Source organism: Colias croceus, chromosome 2, assembly GCF_905220415.1.
Source record: "Colias croceus chromosome 2, ilColCroc2.1".
Classification (NCBI taxonomy): domain Eukaryota; kingdom Metazoa; phylum Arthropoda; class Insecta; order Lepidoptera; family Pieridae; genus Colias; species Colias croceus.
In genome coordinates this window covers 4,213,617-4,239,498 of record NC_059538.1, presented here as the reverse complement: position 1 = coordinate 4,239,498, position 25,882 = coordinate 4,213,617, and the positions used below count along the sequence as shown (strand labels likewise).

Here is a 25,882-nt window from a genome sequence, read left to right as displayed (position 1 = left end):
AAATAGTGCCTATAGTGTTCATAATTTTCTTGAAATAAAAGACTTTGTTTACTTACTAAAAGTTGTATTTATTTAACACTTTCCAACGTTTTTGAGATAGTATATTTGTTTTCCTAGAAATTTTCAGCACCCCTTAACAAATCCTGCATAAAGTCATCATCATCAGTACTTGTGAATAAGTTTCTTTTGTTTAAAATTTGGATCAGCATATAACAAACAACAATATTTACAAAGCTTGACGAATCAAACTGACAAATGTGCCAAAATGTCAACTGTCAAGATTTTTTTTTTAATTTAGGCATGTGGCAAAGGAAAAAATGTATTCCTCCGTATGTATGACGTCATTTGGCGCTTACGACATTTTAGAATGAGATGATTTTAAAACTCAAAAAGATGAATGAAAACTTCCATATTTAGAAAAAGCAAAAAATTCGTGTATCATAATTTTTGATCTAGTTTTCATTAAAATAAAAAAAATAAGTAGCTTAAAATTTTGAAATGTTGTCAATTATTGATATCCATTATCCATCATTCCATACTTAGAAAATAAATAAGTATAGGTACCTACTTTGAGAAATTATTTATGTGCAGTTTGATTGATCTTTACAAAAATCGACGCGAAAGAGAACAAATACCAGACTTGCATTCACTAGGTAGGTACCTACGCTAATGTTTTGTGTTCATAGCCCATTCATTGTCTTTGCTTTGTGTAACAAAATCATTCAAAGCTTCTTGTACTCTATAGTAAAGTATTTTATTATTATGAGTGGCTTTAGCTTAGCAAGATCTTAATCTCATTCATACTACCTACCTATCAATTTAACGTGAACTATAATAAGTACTTCTTTTCAACTTCAAGAAAAAAAAAAACCGGCCAAGTTCGAGTCGGACTTGCGCACCGAGGGTTCCGTAAAATTTAAGGTTTTCGGAATTTTTCCTTTATGTGTGCTATAAAACGTTGCTTCATGCCAAATTTCAAGATTCTAGGTCGACTGGAAGTACCCTTTAGGTTTTGATTCCCTTGCGAGTACTTGCGAGTTTCAAAATATGCAGCTTAAATTGCTGTTTCTTTTGATTGCCTTGACATAGAAGTTTGATTTTGTTACAGCTTAAAGGTATTATAGACCTGAGTATTTGGTATGAATTACAATTATTATAATGTTTCTCATTTCCATAATACTCGGGTACCACCAGAAGGACGGTACCCGGATCTTTGGAAGGCTTACGTGGGGACACGGATCCAACACGCAGAGGCCCTTTGAGACTTTTAATGTGTTGTGGGACACCAGCCGCAGCCTGCCCATGATTGCACTATAGAGATACAGCCCTAGGCAGTCCGCGGCCGATGTAGGACTATTGCAGGGTATGGAAATTTAATAATTGGGCTATGGATTGGGATGCTAAATGGACTGGTACTGGGGACTATGGGAAACTATGGCACCTGCCTTTCTACTAAAAGAAAGTAAAAATATGTTGGCAGGTGGTGACTCGCCCTCTCACTGTATGGGCCCCCGAAATAAGTCGCTGCAATAGTGCGACAAGGGGGCAACATATTGTGATATTTTTACGTGATCAGTGTATGCAGGACTACAAGTTCCTTCTCGCTTAGTAGGTATAACAAAAGTGGGACATCCTGTATACCACAAAAAAATCACATATTTATATGCTGACTAACATTGTGACACTTCACTTCGTTAGTCAGCTTAGCCTATGGACTCAGTTTCACACAAATTTTTCACCAACAACTAAAACCAAACTTCGAAAAAGGTCTAAGAAAAAGGTTGACCGACTATTAGATATTAGATATTATTTTTACTACATTTTCCGTAGATTCCGTAGACTTTCTTCTGTTCTTCATGTAAAAAGATTAAATCGTAATCTTTAAGTTACATGAAGAACAGAAGAAAGTACATATACTTACATAGTTATTTTTACAAACGCGTCACATTTTTCGAGAGGCCATACAAATGATACCTACACTATAATATACCTACGTAATGCGATCGACAGTCAAATTAAAATGAAGTCGGTTAATGAAGATACATTTCCTTATTTTACTCTCGGTGTTCGGTATGTCCTTTTTTTGTGTCGGCGCCACTCAAAGCTTTTACTAATTGAACATTTGTAGATATTTCTACGTGTATCTTTCAGTCTGTTGCTAATTGTGCGGATGTCGTCGTTTCCGTTGCCAAATGTCAACGGAGGGATACACTCTTTGCGTCCCGCGTATTACGTATGCTGCATGAAATGCTTATTTAATTAAGGTTAATTAGCTATATGTACATGATAGCTGTACCTAATATCAATATTGTCTGAATATATAATTATACAGTATAAATATATATATGGTTTAAAAAAGTCAATTCCGTAGGATAATAATATAAAAAATATTTGAAAAAAAAATAGTCACTCGCCACTTGGCTAGGGGGGCAGGAAAGCTTATTGTTTTTTGAGATTTTTTGTTATTACTTTGTTAAGTACCTATGTGAATATGATGTATACAGGGTGTCCCAAAAAGTAGTGATGAACAGAAGCTGGGAGGTAGAGGACCTAGAGGGCTATCCGAATCACCCCCATGTATGTTATGCGATTTTTCGTATTTTCTGAGTTATGACGTTTTTTTCAAATTTTCCACCTATCGCCGAGTACGATGATATTTTCACTCATGGTGACGTCAATTATTGCGCTAGATGCTTAATTTTTTTTGTGTGCTAAGCTGAAAGATAAGCCAATTCAGTATGGTAACATTTTCTATCGTTAGATGAATGAATGAATGAATGAAAAATTCTTTATTGCACACAAAAATACAAGATAACAAAAAAGAATGATACAAGTTATAATATGTATAGAGGGCGGTCTTATCACTGTAAGCGATTTCTGCCAGACAACCCGAAAAACTAAAAGGATTACATATTTTGTGGTGGTGGTGCAGTACATTTTGGATACATAGTATGCTTTAAAATTGAATAAAATTAATAATAAATAAATATGTCATAAAATAATACATATATATAAATAAATAGATACATATTAAGTAATAACTAATAACAAATATTCACATATAAATACGTAAATAAATATGTACATACATTCATAAATATTACACAAATACACATACGAACTTAAAGAGGAACATCAACATACATGTGGAACTACATAAATTATAGGCAAGGAATAAATTCAAATAAATAAAGTAGATATATTATAATATTATGTTATGAAGCTGGTTGCGATAAATATTGCTTTAATGCATTCTTGAATACATTTATTGACTGAGCACGTCTTATCGATTCTGGAATAGAGTTCCAGAGGTTGATTGCAGACACAGTGAAGGAAGAATGGAAGAAATTGGATCTATGGGAAGGGATGCTTAAGGTGAGTAGATTAGAGGAACGGAGAGTAAGGCTATTTTCACCCAGGAATTTGAAATTTTGTTTAAGGTAAAAAGGGGTTTTGGGATCAAATAGAATTTTGTACAATAAATGCAGAATATGAGCATTCCGGCGGACGCGGATGGGAGGCCACTTGAGCTTGGCTCGGAATTCGGACACATGGTCATATTTGCGCAGTCCAAATACGTAGCGTATACATACGTTTTGGAGTCGCTCAAGGGAGTCAAGTTGTTGTTCGGAGAGGTCAGGGTAGGAAATGTCAGCATAATCCAGGATAGGAAGGAGTAAAGTCTCAGCAAGCGTTACTCTTGTAGGAATGGGCAGAAAATTACGGATTCGACGAATGGAACCTACAGCGCCATACATTTTTTTCCGTAATGTCTCTATTTGCACATTCCAAGACAAGTTCTTATCAAGATGGAGCCCGAGATTTTTGACAGACTCGCTGAATGAAATGTGCGATCCACCAAGAATAAGCTTTGGTAAGCTGCTCCAGTCTAGCTTGGCAGTCATTTTACGGCTACCAATAATGATAGCTTGAGTCTTAGACGGGTTAACAGTGAGACCGAAATTGTGGGACCAGGTAGAGATAGTGTCTAAATCAGCATTTGTTTGTTGTATAGCTTCTGAAATTCCCGAGATGGCTGTATGTGAGTAAATTTGCAAATCATCTGCATACATATGGTAGGGAGAAGTTAAATTTGAGGAAATTGAGTCAATAAATATTGAGAAAAGGATTGGTGACAACACGCTACCTTGAGGGACACCGACCCTTAAGTCACACCACGACGACAGAACGTCATCAACTTTAATACGTTGCCGGCGTCCCTGAAAAAGGCTACGGAACCATTCAATAGCTGCTGATGAAATGTTAAGAGAAGCAAGCAAACCTAGCATAATATCATGATCGACCGAGTTGAAAGCAGTTAGATCTTCGAATGGAATAAAAAAAAAGAATTAAATGCCAAGAAAGATAAAATTACCCAGTATGTTCACAACTTCAAGGGCCCATAAAAAAATAAAATCACATAAAAAAAGTTTTCCATTTGGCTTTTAAAAACTTGCTCTGTCTATCAGGTTCAGGTAGCTACCCTAAAAATTTCATTTTATTATTCAAACGGCTTCCATCGAAAAATTGAAATCTAAATGTGGTAAGTGAAAAAATTTTATCAACATGATGATCATTATAACCAAATTAAAACCAATAAATAGGTGTTTAATTAGCAGAAATTTTTAAAATGACCCCGCTGTTGCTCAATGTAAGTGCGACATCACCGTAAAAAGTTGTCTTTTAAATGTCTGAATGCCCTTTTATCATTTTTAATGGTTTCTTCTGCTACTATGAATTTCCGGGTTATTTCGTCCAAATTGTGGCATTCTCTCAAGTAGCCGAGGTCTTTTTAGTATCCCCATTGAAATAAATCAATGGGATTTAGGTCGAGGGACCGTGGAGGCCAGGCTTTTAGGTAGGCGTCACCGGCGCATGCGCAGGCTGCAACGACCAATCCATCATTCAGGGTATCTTTGCCCCTTAGCCTGGCCTCCACGGTTCCCGGACATAAACCTCATTTTTTTTTTTCGCGGGGATACTGCAAAGACGAGAGACTGCCACAATTTGGACGAAATAACCCGAAAATTCATAGTAGCAAAAGAAACTATTAAAAATGATAAAAGGGCATTCAGACATTTAAAAGACAACTTTTTACGGTGATGTCGGACTTACATTAAGCAACAGCGGGGTCAATTTAAAAAATTCTGGTAATTAAACACCTTGTTATTGGTTTTAATTTGTTTTTATTAATCATCATGTTAATTCAATTTTTGCACTTACCACATTTAGATTTCAATTTTTCGATTGAAGCCTCCTGAATATTAAATTGAAATTTTCAGGGTAGTTACCTGATAGATAAAGCAAGTTTTTAAAAGCAAAACTGAAAACTTTTTTTTATGTGATTTTATTTTTTTACGGGCCCTTGAAGTGGTGAACATACTGGGTAATTTTATCTTTCTTGGCATTTAATTATTTTTTTTTATTCCATTCAAAGGTCTGACGATAGTAAATGTTATCATACTGAATTGGCCTATCTATCAGCTTAGCACATAAAAAAATCAAGCATCTAGCGCAATAATTGACGTCACCATGAGTGAAAATATCATCGTACTCGGCGATAGGTGAAAAATTGAAAAAACGTCATAACTCCGAAAATACGAAAAATCGCATAACATACATGGGGGTGATTCGGATAGCCCTTTAGGTCCTCTACCTCCCAGCTTCCGTTCATCACTACTTTTTGGGACACCCTGTATATGAGTTATGAGGATTCGCACGTCCCTAACACTGAGTGCTGACATATTTGGACATTAGCTGATACATCGATATAATATAAAAGGCGTAGATGCGTTACCTAGTGCACACTAAAAGTTTTGCGTTTCTAGCCACCCATAAATGTTTGAATTTTGAATGTTATATTTTTTTAACCTATGAAGTCTCATAAGTTGAGGAAAAAAAAATTTGGCTGGAAGCTCGTGTCAATTTTTTTTTATCTCAAGTTGAAGTTCGTTGTCCGTAGCAAAAACGGAACTAACACGAAACAATTTTAGGGCGATGATTTTTGATGATTTTAAAAGTTCGCTTTCTCCGAAAGCTTGCACTGCTCGCCTTCAAAATACTTTTGGGAGGGAAGCACCTTATTTGAGCACTGTAAGGCATTGATATGCTGAATTTCATCGCGGCCGTGTTTCTCTTCATGATGAAATTCGTGAAGGTCGACCCTCAACTGCGATCACGGAGGAAAATATGGCTACCATCATACGACTAATTTAAGAAAATTGCCATATCACTTATTAGGAGATTCGAGGACATTTGGGGATTGGTATGAGACAAATTCAGAAAATTTTACATGAACATTTCAAAGTTAGGAAGCTTGGTTGCCTGTGAATTGCTCCTAAACTCACTCCAGAACAAAAACGACATCGAGTAGATTGGTGTTAAGAAATGCTATTAAAGTACAATTACGGACATTCTAACGCCGTGTATAATATCGTGACAGGATATGAAATATGTGTATATGGTTATATTCCAGAAATAAAACACCAATATTCTTTGTGGGTGTTTAGAAGTGACAGCAAACCAACCAAATTGAGGCAGGCGAGAAGGGTTGGCAAACAAATGATTGCATTATTTTTCTCTAAGACAAATCCTGTCTGCACTATCCCACTTGAGTAACAAAAGACTGTTAATGCCGAGTGGTACACCACTATTTTTTGCCCAATTTCTTAGAAAAAATAAGAGAAAAGCGACCTAGAAGTCGCATCTTGTTGCACCATGACAGTGCTTCGGCGCACACCGCGAACAAAACAAAGTCATTTTTGGCTACTGAAAACATAGAGCACGTGACTCATGCCGCACGCAGTCTTAACCTAGAACCTTGCGATTTCTTTCTTTTCCCAAAAATCTATGAATCAATGAGTGGTTCGACATTTACGAGACCAGAAGAGGCCGTGGTTGCTTTCAAACAGCACGCAGAAAACATACCCTCGGACCAATGGTCCTCATGTTTCCAGAAATGGTTTGAACGGATGAAAAAGTGTTTTAAATGTAACGGAGAATACTTTAAAAAGTAGTAAATATAATATTGGACGAATAAATTGTTTTGTTTATTAGTTACGCAAAACTTTCAGTGTGGCCCACGTACATGCATAATATGTTACATCATACATGTAAGTAGTTAATAGTTAGCAAAATCAAGGCACCGGTTACGCATACATAAAAAAAATGTGTGCGTGTACTAGTACACACGTAAGAAGTGAAACTTCTTTATAACCTTATTTTTCAAAAAATAATTTACTTTATGCAATTTTATGATGGCGCGTTACGAAAAATGTTACACTAAATTTTTTTCCAACCTCGATAAAGAAGTTTCACTTCAAAACAGTATAATAATGTCAACCGTTCTCGTGCAACTTCGTGAGTGCGTAAGGCCCCGTTTCCACCTGCAAGTAAACTTCTGCAAGTAAACTTCTGAAAGACAGACTGTCGGACACTTCTCGCGGAAGTTTTCTTGCAGGTGGAAACGCGGCCTAAAAGGCCGGCCGCACATGGTCAGAATTTTTCTGTCAGAAAATTTCTGATGCCCGCCGGACCCACTCTTTTCATACATTTTGTTAGGGACCCCGCATAGTGCATACTATCAGAATTCTGACGTTTCTGATGGGTGCCGGATGCAAACGATCGCGATCGGACGTCAGAATTTTTCTGATCAGAAATTCGGAAGGTAGCGGCGTCGCGTCGGTGTGGTATCGGCGGAGAAAAATTCTGACGATGTGCGGCCGGCCTAACGCATCTACGAGCCTATATTATATCCACATCGTTGAGCTGATATTACAAATATTGTTTTCAATTCGAAACAGTTTATTCAAATTAACTCTTGAGCTAATAATATGCATTATTACATATACATATATAATCTATAGACAGGCAGAGAACAAAGTGATCCTTTTTGTGTTCCGTTTTCTTTTTTTGAGATTCGGAGCTCTTAAATTTATGCATGAGGTTCAAAGAAAACATGAATATACTAATGTATACAGTGTATACATATTTAAAGATTATTTACTAAAAGTATAAATGAGGTCATACAAATAAAATCTTCAATAGAAACACGGAAAGAATAAATAAAATTGAGTATTTAAGTGTTCATTATGCATATGTAGATTAGATGCTTAAAAATTTAAAATATTAGGATTTAAATACAGCATAAATAAAATAAAGCATTATTATTATAATACATATACTTTATTCAAGTCTCCTGCTATTGAATACTGTACTGTATAAGTACTTTCTTGGTTTTGTGAAGATGTTCACCTCAGAAATACAATCATTCCATATAATCAAAATATTCTTATGCAACTCCCCACACTTCTTCAAAGGCTGAACAAAGTTTAGCACATGTCAATGCAGCTGACAGAGGATAGTTGCTGATGGATATTGTATCTTCTGAATAATCTACTTCAATTTTACCATGTGCCATGGCTCCAATGATTAACACAATAGGTTCATCTTTAGGTACTAATTCTCGGCAATTCTGAACAACTTTGGAACTGAAAGACATGGTGATTTTCTTCACACCCACAGGCAAATGGGATGTGACTGGGTTTTTAATTACTTTCAGAAGTTTCATTGGTCCGTCAGATGCTCTGATGGCAAATTTATGTAGGAGTTGTACTGAAATAATAAAAAAAATGTAATTTAGAATGGTCTAAAATATCAATGAATGATAGCAACTAGTAAAATAAATAAAGTAAGAAATAAAAAACATTTGCCAAAGGGGTTTGGGTATAGTTGGCATCACGATGAACATTTGCGGCCAGTGTTATTATGGACATTAATCTCCAAACGTATTAGGAAGAGAGATATTTGGTTTTGTATTATTAATTTACCTAGAATCTAGATGATTTATTATAAGATTTTTCTGAGTTTTCATCACAAAACGCTGCAAAAGCCCGAAGCCACTAGCCCATACAAAGTACCCAAACACCTTTCTTGCAACCGTTAAGATTAAAATAAAAATAAAAAAAACAATTTATATTACAGAAGTAAGCAAATAATCACAAATACTAAAAATTGTTTTTCTCACCCATTAGTCCTGCAAATCTTTTAAATGTTCTAGGTATTCTTGTTTGTGGGTTTATTTCTATGAGAACATTTTGTTCCGTGTGAATGTACACTTGTAAAAGTCCAGCACGATTTAATGGTGAATCCATTAACATAAGCAGTGATTGATGAGTGATATCCGGTCGACATGAGCCAGGATCACGGTCATTTTTCCTTAAAATATTGGCATGATCATCACAATTCAACAATTCGAAGCTGTTTCCATTCTGAAATTACACCAATTATATCATTAAACAATTTATAACTGACACAATAAACCATAATGATACTACAAATACTTATTCTGTTTAAACAAAATGAATGTAAATTTTTAAAGTAGTTACAACTTTTTATATTATATAGGAGCTTAAGGTTTTAAAACTTTTAAATATGTCTTAACATATTTTCAAATTTGTGGAAGGGGTGTACAGTGTACTATCCATAGTTTATATGAAGAAAGGAAATGTGTACCTATAAAGTCTCTAAAATAACAAAACTGAATTTTAAAATCCATCTATACCAAGGCACATTCTTCCTTATGGATACAGGGATATGGTTAGAAACATTTTGTTAAATGTTTATTTATTAATTATTCTTATTCTTACTTTAACTGTTTCCAATTGAGCCTTTTCAAGAATGACTATAAGTCGTTTTTCCTGTTTTTTTATATGAGACGTTACTAAATGTTTAGGTATGGGATCAAATTCAAAGTCATCCTTTGCTTCTCCGTGTTTTCTTTTTTTCCCCATAGCTGAAAAAAATAAATATATTCTATAACCTCACCTATATTACTTGCTCTGTGTAATCTCACTATATTAAAACAGTTATTGAATGACTATGTAACATTCATAACGTACGAAATTCGGTAATAAATTAAACAATAATTGTTTAAAAACATAATAATTACGACGATACAATAAATTATAATATCCGGAACATTTATTGTTATTAATAATTTAATCTATTGACATGAAGATATAACATCATTTCCTCAGCTGTATAATAAATAAGTTAAAAAAGAGTGAAATAAATATATATAAATACCGTTTAAATATCAACACACCAACTATTAATAAAATTAAAAATACAAATTATTAACACGTGGGTTCGACATTGCACAGGTACATTGTAAACATGGTAAACACAATTGGTTCTGACATTGACACTTGACAGATGAAAATTCTTCTTCTTCTTCTTCTTCTTCTTTTTTGTTTATGGCCTTCCCGATCCCATTAAGGACGGATCAGATGAAAATTAATTGGTGCCTAAGAGCAATAAACCTATAGAGTTCTTATATTGAGACAGAACAAAATACATATTTTCTAATCTACTTACTCTTAGTCAATAACAGCATAAACCAGATTGAGATAGCGATAGAGTATCTGCACTGTCTTCAAACGTAGCGCGCCGGTAGTCAGTTTGTTTTCCAACCAGCTGGTGGGCTCAGTGCGTCAAGTGTTTTTAACGAAATATTTAGAAAATATAAAGTGTACAGTGTTTCTTTTTATTTGTCAGTGTGCTACAATAACTATTGTATGTTTATCAACCGGCTATCACTAGTCGAATGGGAGTTTTGGATAAAAACAATGTGCAAATATCTTTCCATCGGTAAGCGATTTTCAGCAAATTGATAAATATTTATGTTTTAAACCTATTTGAAGGTTTTATCAAGCGCTTTTTTGTAATTTTATGTTGTAACTGTAACATTTACCCACTTTATGGGGTTGTGGAATATAGAATAATGAAATAATTTTAAAAAAATGTCACAATAATATCACGTTTGGCATTTTGTTTACCACCGTAGTGTTGTAACACATCTAGCGTATATTATCGATTTATGACAAAAAATCTATTTCATATTAACGTTGATTTATTTATTTTGTTTCTTATATCAGATTTATATTATGTAGTTGTTGTTGCAAATAATAGATGTAAATTTTTTACCGCAGGAAAATAAAACGGCCACGTGGTTGTTTTATTTGCCTTATGTGTTTTAGTTTTCGTTTGTTGTTTATTAATTTCTCTTTCAGATTATTAATAAATTCATTTTGTTTTAGATTTCCAGAGCTAAATAAAAAATGGGTATAAAACATGAGACATGAGTTGATTGGACGCCGCCACAATTTGCTATATTGTGTTCACTGCATTTCGAGCCTGCGTGTTATCAAGATGGATACTCTAGAAGAATTGTGCAATCTTATGCCTCCTCCACACTACTCGCGAAGTTCCTCGGCGAAGTACTCGGCCGAAGTTGACTGAAGTCCGCGGTGCTACACTACACACTCGTTCAACTTCGCGAGGAGCGCATACGTTCATATTCAGAACGAACTTCAGGTAACTTCGTGCCCTTTGACTCGGGCGCAAAAACCGACAACAAACGGAAGTCGGCCGAGGCGAGGTAAAGTTGGACGAAGTAAGCCGAAGTGACTCTCTACATTATTCTATTCGTCTAACCTCGTTCAACTTCGCGAGTAGTGTGGAGGAGGCATAACGCTTACGTTTTTTTTGTTCCTGTAGTTAGATAATAAATACATTTGATTAAAGAGAGTGAATTTTTATTTTGAAATTTTTTACACATAAGTTACTTTAAATGTGTAACTATGTGAAAATTAAACGGTTGATTAAATGACAGTTCTCTTAGATGAGAAACTACTATTGAAATACATACTTAATATACATGCGTTTTCAAAGAAAAACCCGCATAGTTCCCATTCCTGTTGGATTTACGGGATCAAAAGTAATTTTTCCAAATTTCATTGTAATCGGTTTAGTAGTATTCGCGTGAAAGAGTAACAAACATTCATCCTCACAAACTTTCGCTTTATTAGTAGGATGTTAGGAAAATGTTTTCATTAAGACTGTCCTTTTATTAACTTGTTAAAATGCTGCATGATTCCTTCATGCTGACTGTGCCTTTCTCCTCACTCCTTTAACTTTATCATCATTTCCTTCTTTATTTTAAATTACATTTCAAGTTTTAAAATTTATTTTATAATATACTAGCTTTCCGCCCGCATTTTTAAAGAAAATCCTGCACAGTTCCCGTTCACGTGGGATTTCCGGGATAAAACCTAACCTATGTGTGTATGTACAAAATTTCATTGTAATCGGTTCCGCAGTGAAAGAATAACATCCATTCTCGCATAATTTCGCATTTATTATATACAAATAATGTATTCAACTGAAATTAATTATAAGTTTTGTTTTTTTTATTTATTATTTCATGAATCCGTAAATGCAAAATACATTCACGATTTTATCGATTGAAGCACATCCCATCACTATCACCTTCTATCTATCTAAATACGTACCTATAGTAAAAATGGTGCCATGACTATGTTGAAACGTAGCTTGTTGTCTATAGCTGTCTCATTCTTTCATACGACGTTTTCTTTAGATAGAGAGAAACAAATATATGTAAATTGTATACGCTCGACACAAGTACTCTATAGGTTTATTGCTCTTAGATTGGTGCAGTCATGGTGGTGCAGTCAAAAAACATGGCGCAGTTTGGCTTAAAGGTCTCGTAGCCAGGCCATTAAATATTTAAAAAAAAAAAAAAAAAAACTAGGCGCCATTAGCTACCTACTTACCTACTAATTTTTTTATGGATTTTGTCAAATACGATCAAGAGTTGAAATGTATCCAGTATCCGAGCCAGTATCAGTCAGAAGAAAATCATCCGAGAGTCACACTTATTTCAACGATTTTTGAACACCCATCACCCATGTCTTTGAATTGCTTTGAACTTGCCATTTCTTGCTTTGAACACAGACATGTCGTCTACTGTCGCGAGTCGTCATATATTGTCATATTATGTCAAAGTCAATCTCATTGTTATTGATTATTTAGATAGAATGATTTCATAGGAATAAATTATAATATATTTCCGTATTATTCAGTATCGAATTGTTCGATGCAGTAATCTGAGAAGTGTGATAAAGTATGGCAAATGACAGAGAAGTTTTACGTGAAATCTGGGACGGAAAACTGCCAGTATGCTTTCAGCTCGACCAAGAGGAGATAATGGGAATTCAGCAACCAGACCCGTTTTATGTGATGGTTCCTCGACTTAGTTACTTCCCACTTGTTACTGATAAGGTAATAATCAAGCAAATTTCATGTTTTCGAAAATTTACATCAAATAATCACATTCGATATTTATTTAGTAAAAGTTCATTCATATTTCAGATGAAAAGGCATTTTCTACGCTACATATCTCAAGAAAACGCAGATAATGAAATGTGGCTGGATTATAATGGGCAGCCTTTAAAATGGCATTATCCAATTGGTTTTCTATATGATCTCTTTTGTGGAAATGATCCACAAATGCCTTGGAATTTAACAGTACATTTTAGCAAATTTCCTGAAAACGTTTTACTTCACTGTCCTAATAAGTAAGTGGCATATTAATTTTTATTTAAAACTACAATATAATATGTTTACTATACATGTATATTTAAAAAAACAGCAATTTGGAGCATACTCTGAGGAAATTGTTGTATAGGTATTGAAAATAATACATATATATTATAAAGGCGAAAGTTTGTAAGTATGGATGTATGAATGTTTGTTACTCTTTCACATAAAAACTACTGAACCGATTATAATGAAATTTAGCACACATATAGAGGGTAACTTGGATTAACACATAGGATAGTTCTGTGCCTCCAGTGAATAAGGGAGTAAGACGAGTTATTCCCTTTGGTTTTTATTGCACCATTGGATTCAGCTCGTTAAAATACACAACATATCAAAAGGTCATATCTCTAGCTGCATCCTAACCCAGTTTTTCGAATGACCCAAACGGTATAAGTAGGGTGTGATAAACGGTATAAGTTACCTTATCCATCATTTTAGGCAATCGCAAAGGAACTATTCGTCTCGAGTCAAAATAACCCACGAACACAAAGACATATGTGTAGTTATACTTTTTGAATAAAGACTTAATTCATTTTGTTCCATCCGTGCTAACACTATTTTAGTATAAACGCAGATGTGTCATTTTTCTAACATGAGCATAAAGGAACAACTCTTAGTGTCATTGGTTCAAGTGACGACATGAGACAGTTTCGCATTAAGGCCGTGTTGCTATTGGTCTATTTGAATACTGCACGGAAACAACGGACACTATTCCTTTTTGCTTAATAATATTTTTCAATCTTTTTTTATTTATCAGTTAACTTGGGATACTAATAATATTTCTATGGAAATTAACTATTTTTTGCAATAGATATTAAAAATACAGTTTTAATTAACACATTAAGTGCTAATATTATACTCTTTGTTTATATAAATACAGAACGATAATTGAATCATCTAAAAAAAGCCAACAAAAATGTTAAACTTACATTTTCTTCTTATATTTGGGTAAGTTTTATAAAATATAACTAGTCTTTAATCTTTTTTTTTAATTTAATCTAACTACAATAATAATATAATTATAGTCGTATAGAAAAAAAATTTATAACCGGTCTTGACAATTATTATGAATATTGCGTTTTAGCCATTGTAATTTGGTGATTTGCCTTTTTTATAGGAAAAAAAATCCGCAATATCGATACTTTTTTGGCCCTGCATTATCGTTAACATAATATGGATACTCTGGTACCACATATTTTGAAAAAATTGGGATATTGTCAAAATTCTAGTCTTGTATTTGTCAAGATACTTCAAAGTGCGTGCCACTTGCACTCGTATTGATCCAAGGCACCTTCAAATCTGTGCTTAATTTTTTCATAAAATCTTTGCGGCTCATTGTATTTTCTTTATTTATCTATATTATTTTGATATTATATGATATAGAAATTGTTGAAATTCCATAATATCATGCCGTAAAATATCGCCACTGACCACCTATAACTTTCCCTGTAAGGTAACTGAACATACAGGAATATATGGTTTTCGAGCTTCTCTTATCTCTTTATAGTGCTTGTATCCTCAATGTATAACCACCATGACATACATATTCGGTTTTTCTCCGGACAACATCTTCAGCCACCCAATTCTCTTGCTTGGAGTCCAAATATCCAGCGGAGGACAATAATCGTCATTTACTAAAATTGAATGTTTTACGTCCTAGTATTAAAGTTTTCTGGATCCTATTTTATACTCAATATATAGTATATAATACTATATCATGTAAAACGTGACTTGGAATAAAAATATTCAAATAAATCACAAAATAAAAAATTTGAAACAATCGTAAAAAATACGAAAAGCCCAATTATACGTCAAAATGACGTACAACATCCTCTTTACTACAAAATAGGGGAATTTACCGGGATGAGCCAACTATGTACTGCTAGGTCTCGACGGCTAATGAGTTGGTTCTGGATTTCGAAGCGATTCGATGGTAAATATAGAAAAGACAAAGATATTTCGCCGCGGTGTACGTCAAATTTACGTAGATTGGACTTCTAGGGTTAAATGCATATAAACACCTAAATGTTATTTTGTTTTTATTATATCTAATAACGATAAAAAATCCGTTGATTTTATTCGTTTTTCAAGCTATGTGCATGGTTGTTCCACTAAAAGGCCTCAATTGAGTCATAAAGTACACAAATTTCAAGCATAATAAGTCGCATCATTTCTATAAAACCAAAGCTGGCAATAATATAAGTCGTGTTATGTGATTATGAACATAGTGCATTAGGGCATAAGTCGTTATATTGCAAAGAGCAAAAAAAAAATTATGTGAATACATTGAGTTATTCCATGAAGTACTCGTTCATAAGGCCACAACTACAAAAAAACACGAAAAAAGTATATTTATGGGGTTGTTACAATATCTGTTTATATGTAAAACTAAAGTCTAACATCATATCTTACCCATACAAGCTTAAAAATTTGAAGTTATAAAGATTTAGTGTTGATATATAGTTTTTTGTCTCTCCTGAAAAGTGCTGTTTTTGAGTTATTCCCTTATTCACTGGAGGCACAGAGTTTTCCCATGGGAATGGGAACTATACGGGTTTTCCTTTGCAAACGCGGGCGAAGCCACGGGTGGAAATCTAGCAATACATTTTGTTTTTGTGGATAGTTGAAACTATTCATTTCATTTTTGTATTTGTCATAAAATTAATGAAATTTCCTTTAGGGACATAGTTGAAGCTCACTATATGTCAACCGTAAAAGAAGCAGATGTTCTAAAACACCGGGGACAAGTTATGTCTGCTATGCAGAAAAAAGACCACAACCAATTATGGTTGGGATTACAAAATGGTATTTATTTATATTAGTATCCAAATAAACATAGTAAAATAGTGAATTTATTTAAATAAACCTAATTCTTATTTAAACAGATAAATTTGATCAATTTTGGGCGATTAATAGAAGGCTTATGGAATCTCATGGTGACAATGAAGGCTTTAAACATATACCAATAAGGATTTACTCAGAAGACGGAACATGCAATCAACGTCTAATCAGTCCAAAGAATATTGATGGAAGCAGGAAGATAGTACAACAACTTATTTCTGAATTGTACCCTGATAAACCTGATGGTAATCATAATTTATTATCTTTTACATTAAATGAGAATAGAGTGAAGTCATATCCTACTGGTTTTGTTAGTTTTTCTGATCTATTATTTTTAAGTCTGTCTGTGATTTATTATTATTCATAATTCATAAAGGAAAAAAAATATTTTTAGTAACCATATATTTATTAGACATTAATTACTTTTTTTTCACATTTCAGTAAAATTAAGAACACATGGTATAAACATTCCAATTGACACACCACTCCAATGGTTGTCTGAACATATGAGCTACCCTGACAACTTTCTCCATGTGTGTCTATGTTAATAACATTAAAATGACTGTGATTATTTAAAAAGTAAATTATATGTTTAAAATCATGAGCTATAAAATGTTTTCTTGTATGTGCATTTTTCATTTATTCCAAAACTGTTGCAATATGTTACAACAAAAAATTAAAAACAACAATACTGATACATTGATCTCAGCAGAAACATAACAAAACAATATAATGTGATAAGATGTAGGTACATATATTTCATACAAAATAATATTTTCAATGAGATTTTGATGAATATATACATTATGAGGGTTAACTTCATTACCACATAATTATAGACATGCTTTGCATTGCACTAAATAAATAATGCATAGAGAGAAAATTGTGAGTTATAAAAATTCGTAAAAAAATCATTAAACTAAAAATCAACAGGTACATGACAGTTGGAATAATGGCATGACTAAATTATAAGCTTTTGAAGCTTAATTTTTTTCTTATTAGATCACATTTGTCATATTCTAAAACGCCTTATAATTATAATTCACTCTTAGCTTTATTTTTTTGTATGATATATGGTATTTGTTTTGTAAATCTCTTGCACCCATTATTTGCAAATATAGGCTGATCTTCTGTAGGGCCGTATGTGATGACTGATAGAGCATCACTGCAAAAAAAAAAAACTTAGATTAAATTCTTATAATTATTTTTAAAAGAAATGATGATGCTAAATTTGTTTTTATTAAAAAATTGAACAGAAAAGTTTTTAGACATAATTTCAGTCACAACATTACATAAAAATATAACAGAAAATTCAGCATTTACATCTTTTACATTTTTAATGTCCCAAATATTTTATGAACAGTTAAAAAATCCTTATTCACTTTATCATAATGTTAGAAGTAACCTTCATAAACTGAGTTAATGTATTATTTTATCAAATGCTATTTATTGCTATTTAATTGCCATTGTTAAGATGTGCTATTTCTTTAAAAGGTAAGTCATATTGATTGTCAACTAAAAGTACTTACGCCATCATCTCCTCAGTTGGATGGTAAATGCCATGAGCTTGAAACTCAGCTAAAGCACATTTTTCAACATGATTTTGTTCCAAAGGCAGAAACGGAATATAATGATCAATCAAATGCTGGGCAATTGTAGCAGACTTTTCGAAACCCCCTGAAATGTTTTAAGATTACAATATAATGAAATTAGCTATTATAAATCATTTCAAAATAAATAACATAAATAGTATGAGTAGATGGAAATTCTTGGCATTTGCGGTTTATAAATACGCAATAGCTAAATTTGTGTTTTGTTTTGAGAAACACAAACAGCTGCAGAATCCATTTTAGTGCTTTAAAAATATAAAAAAATTATTGAGATTTATAAAAAGATAAATTAGGTAATAGAAATATATTTTATCACTCTTTGATCAATTTAAAATAGATACATAACTACATAAGCATATGAAAATTATACTCACATCTGAAACAATATGAATGTAAATTGTGCAATGCAATAATCATGAATCATGATATTATAAATAACAATAGCAGTTTCAAATACCTGTACTGTAAGCTGTTCTCCTTATAATTGGTTCAAAATGATGGAAATCAACTTCATTTCTATTGACACCTTGACTGTATAATTCTAATAAATTGCTTGCTATTTCTTTTCCACCAATGTTGGAAATAAAAATAAACACACTATCCCTGTGAAAAAATAATGTCTTCTTGTTATTTTATTTTTGTGGTCCAGGTTTTGTTTTTTTATTGAATGGAACATATAAATTAATGTACAATACCTAAAATCAATACCATCAACTGTTTGGTGATGGTCTAACATAGGCTTTATTGCATCCAATACTGATGGACACATTTCATGTATTTCATCAAAAACAATGAGGGAAGTCGGACAATTCCTCACAATATCTTTTACTTCTTGTATTAGTTTCATCTGTAATAAAATGGTGAATTAAGCAAGTTAACAATTTTTAACATGAATTAATTTTATATTAACATTCCTACCTGAGTATTTTGTATGTCAGTACAATCAAAATCTTTTTTACCCATAAAAACCTTCACAAATTTGCTATGTATTCCTTTCTTGTAGAGAGATTCGGCTATCATGCTTGTAGCATAGTTTTTACCGACGCCAGACCAACCATGTAAACTTATGACCAAAGCTTTTTTATTTCTGTTGCCTTCATTTGATAAACCTTCTTTATGGGCACTTAGGATACTAATTAATTCATTGACTAGGGGTTGACCAAACATTTTTTGTGAAAACAACTGTTTTAACTCTAAAATAAAAAGAGTTGTTTGTTAAAGATGTAATACAAAAATAAATTTCATAGTATTTTTATGTGTAACAAAACAACACTCACTGTTTAAATCATATGTTACATATTGATCATTACAACACTCTGTGTAACGACAGATAGTATTTGTTTTTATAATATCCCAACCCAACCAGCTGCCCATAAGAACTGAACCCCCTAACATCAAAGATAAAGGTTCAGTAGATATATAATTGACATTGTTAAAGATAAACAATAACAGAAGAATATGATACAACTTAAACAACATAATAAAATTTATAACTAGTAAAGAATTGAGAAATATAACCACTGTTTTTTTATGGATTTTATACTTAATTTTGTATTACGGATTTGAGCAAATTTTACATTTAAAAATGACCATAAATAATAAAATTTAATTTGGGTATGTACACTTATTCAGAAAAAAACTCCGGAGTCTCATGAGTTTCAAACATAGTTTCAAATTTAAACTTTATCTGGGAATACGGAGTTTCAACAAGTTGACAATTATTTGACATGTAGATTTGACTTTGACCACAGATTACAAGAACACTAGACTATACTCTCTACCGAGATTATGAAACTGTCATGGCCTAGTCATGGCGGCTGTACACATGGGGCCAAGGCGTTGGGGTGGTGTTGGGCCAACGTGTAGAGAGCTACCTGGCGGTATGTTGGCTTTATTGGCCTAGTTGGCGCTAATATTGGCAGGCCATCCGAATGTTGTCGGTTTTTTGTTTTATGCACACATCAAAATATAACGTCATCTTTGGTTTAAGCGCCTTATTCACGGTCCATCCCCGCTGTACGTCCCACCAAGGTCATACACGATGCACGACGCAAAACGACAGTGAATAGTATTGACGTACGTCAATATTAAACGTCAATACTATTCACTGTTGTTTTCCGTCGTGCATCGTGTATGAGTTTTGCGGGACGTACAGCCAAATGGACCGTGAATAAGGCGATTTATAGACAGAAAATCAAAGAGTACAGAACAGGAACAGGAAGTCATCAAGAACAGGAAGTTGAAAAGTTGTTGTGTGGTTGTTGTAACTGTAAGCTGTTAAACTGAAAATGTGTGAATTTTCAGATTCAGAATTATGGCATTGAAATTTAAACTAGAGACTGGAGTTCAATTATTATCAAGATTAACGAAAAAGGCCAGCTTTGAAAACTTTTATACATCTTTGTTCAAATGTGGATTAAAACATGGAGAGGTTGTTGAAATATTTAGTAATAGTAATCCTAACTTCTTATTATATGAATTAATTAGTGAAATATTATTACCACAAGAAATTGGCGGTATAGAATCGGGTGTGATCATATTTATTACAGATGGAAATTTTAATAACGCTACCTTCATCAAAATACTAAAAGATAAGATATTGAAACATTTAGTCAATCGGAAAGAAAACCAAAGCCTTAATGAAATCGATTATCTACTTGAATTAACACTGAAAAATGTGCAATTCATTTATTTATATGATGCTACTCAATTTTATATTACAGTGTTCAATCTGGGTACAATTCTTGTAAAACATCCAAATACATCATTAATTGTTTTTAACACCCTCCCAGCATTCTACTGGTCTGAGCAAGAATTCAAAGTTACCAAAATGGATATTTATATAAAAAATTTAATCAAAACAATTCAAAAAGCCTGTAGAGATTTCAAAACTGTTGTTTTTTATACAAGACCAGATTACTTTAGCAGCACTAAAGATACCATTGATAAACTTGAACCTTGTTGCTCAAACCCTACTGATGAAAGAATAAATTACCGCATCCAAGTATCTACTAGCAATGAAAAGCGTAACTTTATAATTGTCCAATCATATGACAACTTGGTTACAAAAGAGTTTCAGCTCACTGATGGAAAAATTATTTGGGAATCATAAAAAAAACAACTTCATTTAATGAACTGGAAGTTTTATTAGTACTTAAATACATTAAGTATATGAATAATACAACAAATGATTATCAGATTGTACGTCAATAAATTCAGCACAATTTATAAGAATGCAAAGACATTTCAAGAGAAAATTGTATTGTCTAAGAATTTTCAGAAGTTGATACTGTGGCTGAATACTGATTGTGATTCTATATGGTGAAATATTAATTATTGCTTAAGTATATATTTTTATTAACATAAATTACCACTACATTTTGTGCAAATATTAAATACTAATAGAAATATAAAATAATACATTTTACTATCACAAATACAATTAATCACAATTTTAACAACCCCAATCGAGATTCTTACAAAATACAAGTTTAATACAGCTACATCATTAAATAAATAACATACATACTAGCAGCAACACCATGATTAAAGAAGTCGAGATTTTCCCATTTACTAATTGTATGTGAAAAAGAGTAACCAGTCTCCTGCACTGAGAATGATGCTTCAAACATAACTCCTAAGTAAGCAAGATGCATTATTGTTATGAGAGAAAATAAAAAGTTTATAAACATTGCCATAAAACTGTTTTTCTTATATTTATGATCACATTGTTTAACACATGGATTAGCCAAACAACAAACTTCTAAAGCAGATGCGACCTTATATCTAAAATTATATTCTACATAAGAAAATGTTCCAATGCTCAAAAGAACTGCTGATAGTTGAAAATTACAACCATGAAGCAGAGAAGATATTGCATATGTTGTAAAGATTGCAAAAAATTGTCCATATGGTTGACAAGTTTTGAACACATAATTTTTTAACCACTGGTGCATTGGTATATTCCAAAAAATAACCACTTGCACCAATGATCTTGGCAGTTCAATAAAATAAGGTTTAGTTATATCTATTTCCGAGTGGCAATCATTTGTCAAGCCAAAGCCAGCACTTACCATTGACACCACAGACATACTTGATACAAAATAATGAGACATTCTGAAGGCTTGGGCATCTCTATATGCAATTAACCATTTCATACTGTTGTCTTCAATAAACCAAGGGACAATACAATTAGACAAAATTAAAAATATCATTGCCAAAAATAGATTATATAGAATTATCTTTATCCATCTTCGAGATAAAAATTTAACACATAAATCTTTCTCATAAGATTTATATGAAATCCAAGGCCCCAACATACAATTTGCAGGACAGAGAATATAGCCAGCAAATTCAAATGGATTAACCATTTTCTTAAACAAACTTCGATCTAGTTCTATTGCTATTGAAATAATTTTCATAGATGCAATCATTTGTATCCCTCTTATTTGTTGCCATATTTTTGGATTTATTAAGTATAATTCACATAATAATAAAAAAGATATGACACTTACACAGGTAATAGCACCTCCTATTTTTTTCTTTGTTACATTTGTTAACATTAAGATTAATAAATAGGCACCTGCAGTCAGTCCATAAACCCACGAAATTGCTGATCCAATATTATAATACAGTAACAGACTTCCTATTACTAAACTTATGCTATGTCGAACATTTTGTGGTACGGATATAAACTGAATGGAAAACCGTAAACAAAGATTTGCAAGAAGCAGATCTTTCGCAAATCTTAATCCTTCATAAAGTGTAGGTTCAATGCAAAAGGTTAAGTAACTCCAGGAATTCTCTATATATTCTTCTTCTTCTTCCATTGTTTTACTTTTTTAACTCAATTATTTTATTATAGGTAGGTAGGTACTGTTTTAGTGGTCTGAGTTATATTCCTGTTTCTTCATTTTGTATTGTACTTTATTGCCTGAGAATCTGAGTAACAATAATAATTATTGTTCATATATGGTTTTTATAACTTCGACTATCGTTTGTTGAAACTTTACATCTTTTAAAAATCGTTCTTTGATATAATTTCCTGATCAAATATTTAACCGCTTACCGCCTCATCAATTAATGTTTTTGTGAAAATTTTGACATTAAATAATAATTGTCTTTTCGATACCTGTCAAAACTCAGAGCAATACCTTGAATAAACCAGAGAATAAACCTAGGTTTATTGTCAAAATGTAAAGCCACAGAGCAAGTACCTATGCCGGCTCTAGCCGGTTTTAAATTTCGAAATTTATAAAAAAAAAATCAAATTTTGAATTCGAAACTATTCCGCAAATATAAAGTAGCCTACTCACGATTCAATTTCAGTAACAATCTGTTGACACAATCTGCAGTGAGCTGACAGATTGTGTCGTGAATAGTATAGTTGAGGGCACGTTGGGGGCGTAACCCAACATGTTGTGTATTGGATCGGCGCGGAAGCAACCCGACAAATTGTCTCAGCAGATTGTGTGCGTGTTGAAACGTGAGTATTGTGATTGCTCCAATCTCGGCTCAATCGCGCTGCGCAGTAATCGCAAAATGGCGGTTTTGAGATAAACGCGGGAAAGACATTTTTACATATTTGAGGAAGATGTTTATATTTTATAGCCGTTTATACTTTATAGCCCTTGAAATCTATCAATAAAATTGGAAAAAATACAAGCTTTACAAAGATAATTATCTTATATTTCATAAATTAGTATATCCATTAATAATGCGTATTATTACGTTGAGGTTTAGCATCAGGCCAGGCATCAACGTGACGTGCACACGTTGTGGCAAGCAATCGCGGAATGAAATTGTATCAGCAGATTGAGGGTTGGATGAATCGTGAGTAGAGAACGCTCAATCGCGACTTCAACAAATTGTGTCAGCAGATTGTGGGTTGTGTTGAACCGTGAGTAGGGCCTTTAAGCGTTTAGCTACTATTATGTATTCTGTGACATAAGCTTGCCACCTCAGAGCAATAAACCTATAGAGTACTTGTATCGAGCGTATACAATTTACTTAATATATTTGTTTCTCTCTATCTAAAGAAAACGTCCTATGAAAGAATGAGACAGCTATAGACAACAAGCTACGTTTCAACATAGTCATGGCACCATTTTTACTATAGGTACGTATTTAGATAGATAGAAGGTGATAGTGATGGGATGTGCTTCAATCGATAAAATCGTGAATGTATTTTGCATTTACGGTTTCGTGAAATAATAAAAAAAAAAAAAACAAAACTAATAATTAATTTCAGTTGAATACATTCTTTGTTTAATCCTACGTATATAATAAATGCGAAATTATGTGAGAATGGATGTTACTCTTTCACTGCCGAACCGATTACAATGAAATTTTGTACATACACACATAGGATAGGTTTTATCCCGGAAATCCCACGTGAACGGGAACTGTGCAGGATTTTCTTTAAAAACGTGGGTGGAAAGCTAGTATATTATAAAAGAAATTTTAAAACTTGAAATGTAACTAATTTAAAATAAAGATGGAAATGATGATAAAGTTAAAGGAGTGAGGAGAAAGGCACAGTCAGCATGAAGGAATCATGCAGAATTTTAATTTTAACAAGTTAATAAAAGGACAGTCTTAATGAAAACATTTTCCTAACATCCTACTAATAAAGCGAAAGTTTGTGAGGATGGATGTTTGTTACTCTTTCACGCGAATACTACTAAACCGATTACAATGAAATTTGGAAAAATTACTTTTGATCCCGTAAATCCAACAGGAATGGGAACTATGTATGTATATGTATTTCAATAGTAGTTTCCACAGATAGTTTCTCATCTATTAGAACTGTCATCTAATCAACCGTTTAATTTTCACATAGTTACACATTTAAAGTAACTTAGGTGTAAAAAATTTCAAAATAAAAATTCACTTTCTTTAATCAAATGTATTTATTATCTACAGGAACAAAAAAAAACGTAAGCGTAAGATTGCACAATTCTTCTAGACTCTAGAGTATCCATCTTGATAACACGCAGGCTCGAAATGCAGTGAACACAATATTATAGCAAATTGTGGCAGCGTCCAATCTACTCATGTCTCATGTTTTATACCCATTTTTTATTTAGCTCTGGAAATCTAAAACAAAATGAATTTATTAATAATCTAAAAGAGAAATTAATAAACAACAAACTAAAACTAAAACACATAAGTCAAATAAAACAATCACGTGGTATTTTTTATTTTCCTGCGGTAAAAAATTTACATCTATTATTTGCAACAACAACTACATATAAATCTGATAAAGAAACAAAATAAATAAATCAACGTTAATATGAAATAGATTTTTTGTCATAAATCGCTAATATACGCTAGATGTGTTACAACACTACGGTGGTAAACAAAATGCCAAACGTGATATTATTGTGACATTTTTTAAAAATTATTTCATTATTTTGTATTCCACAACCCCATAAAGTGGGTAAATGTTACAGTTACAACATAAAATTACAAAAAAGTGCTTGATAAAACCTTCAAATAGGTTTAAAACATAAATATTTATCAATTTGCTGAAAATCACTTACCGATGGAAAGATATTTTTACATTGTTTTTATCCAAAACTCCCATTCGACTAGTGATAGCCGGTATCTAAACATACTATAGTTATTTTAGCACACTGACAAATAAAAAGATACACTGTACACTTTATATTTTCTAAATATTTCGTTAAAAACACTTGACGCACTGAGCCCACCAGCTGGTTGGCAAACAAACTGACTGCCGGCGCGCTACGTTTGAAGACAGTGCAGATACTCTATCGCTATCTCAATCTGGCTTATGCTGTTATTGAATAAGAGTAAGTAGATTAGAAAATATGTATTTTGTTCTGTCTCAATATAAGAACTCTATAGGTTTATTGCTCTGAGCTTGCCACAAATAAATGTTGAAATGTAGTAGAATTGGAGGCGCTAGTCATGGTCATATCCGAGGAGCATATACGTATTAA

At 32.7% G+C, this 25,882-nt stretch overlaps 4 protein-coding genes across 5 annotated transcripts; 1 reads left to right on the top strand and 3 right to left on the bottom strand.

The window, feature by feature from the left end:
• Window positions 1-8,162: 8,162 nt before the first annotated feature.
• On the bottom strand, window positions 8,163-10,214 carry LOC123702024 (ribosomal RNA small subunit methyltransferase NEP1). The gene is made up of 4 exons (XM_045649674.1): window positions 10,087-10,214; window positions 9,648-9,793; window positions 9,026-9,269; window positions 8,163-8,613 (listed from the first exon to the last, which is right to left on the bottom strand). The coding sequence occupies exons 2-4, from the start codon at window positions 9,789-9,791 to the stop codon at window positions 8,291-8,293; spliced, it is 711 nt and encodes a 236-aa protein (XP_045505630.1). The 5' UTR covers window positions 9,792-9,793; window positions 10,087-10,214; the 3' UTR covers window positions 8,163-8,290.
• Window positions 10,215-12,865: 2,651 nt separating this feature from the next.
• LOC123703196 (autophagy protein 5) lies at window positions 12,866-16,930 on the top strand. 2 transcript variants are annotated; one of them, XM_045651123.1, is made up of 5 exons: window positions 12,866-13,143; window positions 13,234-13,439; window positions 16,145-16,269; window positions 16,350-16,550; window positions 16,747-16,930. In XM_045651123.1, exons 1-5 carry the CDS (start codon window positions 12,988-12,990, stop codon window positions 16,851-16,853), a joined length of 795 nt encoding a protein of 264 aa, XP_045507079.1. In that variant the 5' UTR covers window positions 12,866-12,987; the 3' UTR covers window positions 16,854-16,930. The 2 variants fall into 2 exon arrangements, with proteins under 2 accessions (XP_045507079.1, XP_045507088.1); XM_045651132.1 differs by having other exon boundaries at window positions 13,003-13,143; window positions 13,218-13,439.
• Window positions 16,931-16,958: 28 nt separating this feature from the next.
• LOC123703187 (torsin-like protein) lies at window positions 16,959-19,638 on the bottom strand. The gene is made up of 6 exons (XM_045651112.1): window positions 19,193-19,638; window positions 18,834-19,108; window positions 18,611-18,762; window positions 18,373-18,518; window positions 17,835-17,982; window positions 16,959-17,470 (listed from the first exon to the last, which is right to left on the bottom strand). Exons 1-6 carry the CDS (start codon window positions 19,392-19,394, stop codon window positions 17,341-17,343), a joined length of 1,053 nt encoding a protein of 350 aa, XP_045507068.1. The 5' UTR covers window positions 19,395-19,638; the 3' UTR covers window positions 16,959-17,340.
• A 1,403-nt stretch (window positions 19,639-21,041) lies between these two features.
• LOC123702839 (protein-serine O-palmitoleoyltransferase porcupine) lies at window positions 21,042-23,061 on the bottom strand. The gene has a single exon (XM_045650659.1). The coding sequence runs from the start codon at window positions 22,742-22,744 to the stop codon at window positions 21,416-21,418; it is 1,329 nt and encodes a 442-aa protein (XP_045506615.1). The 5' UTR covers window positions 22,745-23,061; the 3' UTR covers window positions 21,042-21,415.
• Window positions 23,062-25,882: the final 2,821 nt, after the last annotated feature.

What these genes read in the sequence shown, in the direction of transcription:
- LOC123702024 (XM_045649674.1), bottom strand. Translation starts at nt 9,791, where the DNA reads ATGGGGAAAAAAAGAAAACACGGAGAAGCAAAGGATGACTTTGAATTT. An exon ending in CTCAATTGGAAACAGTTAAA is followed by an intron (nt 9,270 to 9,647) that starts GTAAGAATAAGA and finishes GTGTAATTTCAG; the next exon opens with AATGGAAACAGCTTCGAATT. An exon ending in AAGATTTGCAGGACTAATGG is followed by an intron (nt 8,614 to 9,025) that starts GTGAGAAAAACA and finishes TTATTATTTCAG; the next exon opens with TACAACTCCTACATAAATTT.
- LOC123703196 (XM_045651123.1), top strand. Translation starts at nt 12,988, where the DNA reads ATGGCAAATGACAGAGAAGTTTTACGTGAAATCTGGGACGGAAAACTG. An exon ending in ATGGTTGGGATTACAAAATG is followed by an intron (nt 16,270 to 16,349) that starts GTATTTATTTAT and finishes TTATTTAAACAG; the next exon opens with ATAAATTTGATCAATTTTGG. An exon ending in GTACCCTGATAAACCTGATG is followed by an intron (nt 16,551 to 16,746) that starts GTAATCATAATT and finishes TTCACATTTCAG; the next exon opens with TAAAATTAAGAACACATGGT.
- LOC123703187 (XM_045651112.1), bottom strand. Translation starts at nt 19,394, where the DNA reads ATGTTGTTTAAGTTGTATCATATTCTTCTGTTATTGTTTATCTTTAAC. An exon ending in GTTGATGGTATTGATTTTAG is followed by an intron (nt 18,519 to 18,610) that starts GTATTGTACATT and finishes ATTTTTTCACAG; the next exon opens with GGATAGTGTGTTTATTTTTA. An exon ending in CCAACTGAGGAGATGATGGC is followed by an intron (nt 17,471 to 17,834) that starts GTAAGTACTTTT and finishes TTTTTTTTGCAG; the next exon opens with TGATGCTCTATCAGTCATCA.
- LOC123702839 (XM_045650659.1), bottom strand. Translation starts at nt 22,744, where the DNA reads ATGGAAGAAGAAGAAGAATATATAGAGAATTCCTGGAGTTACTTAACC.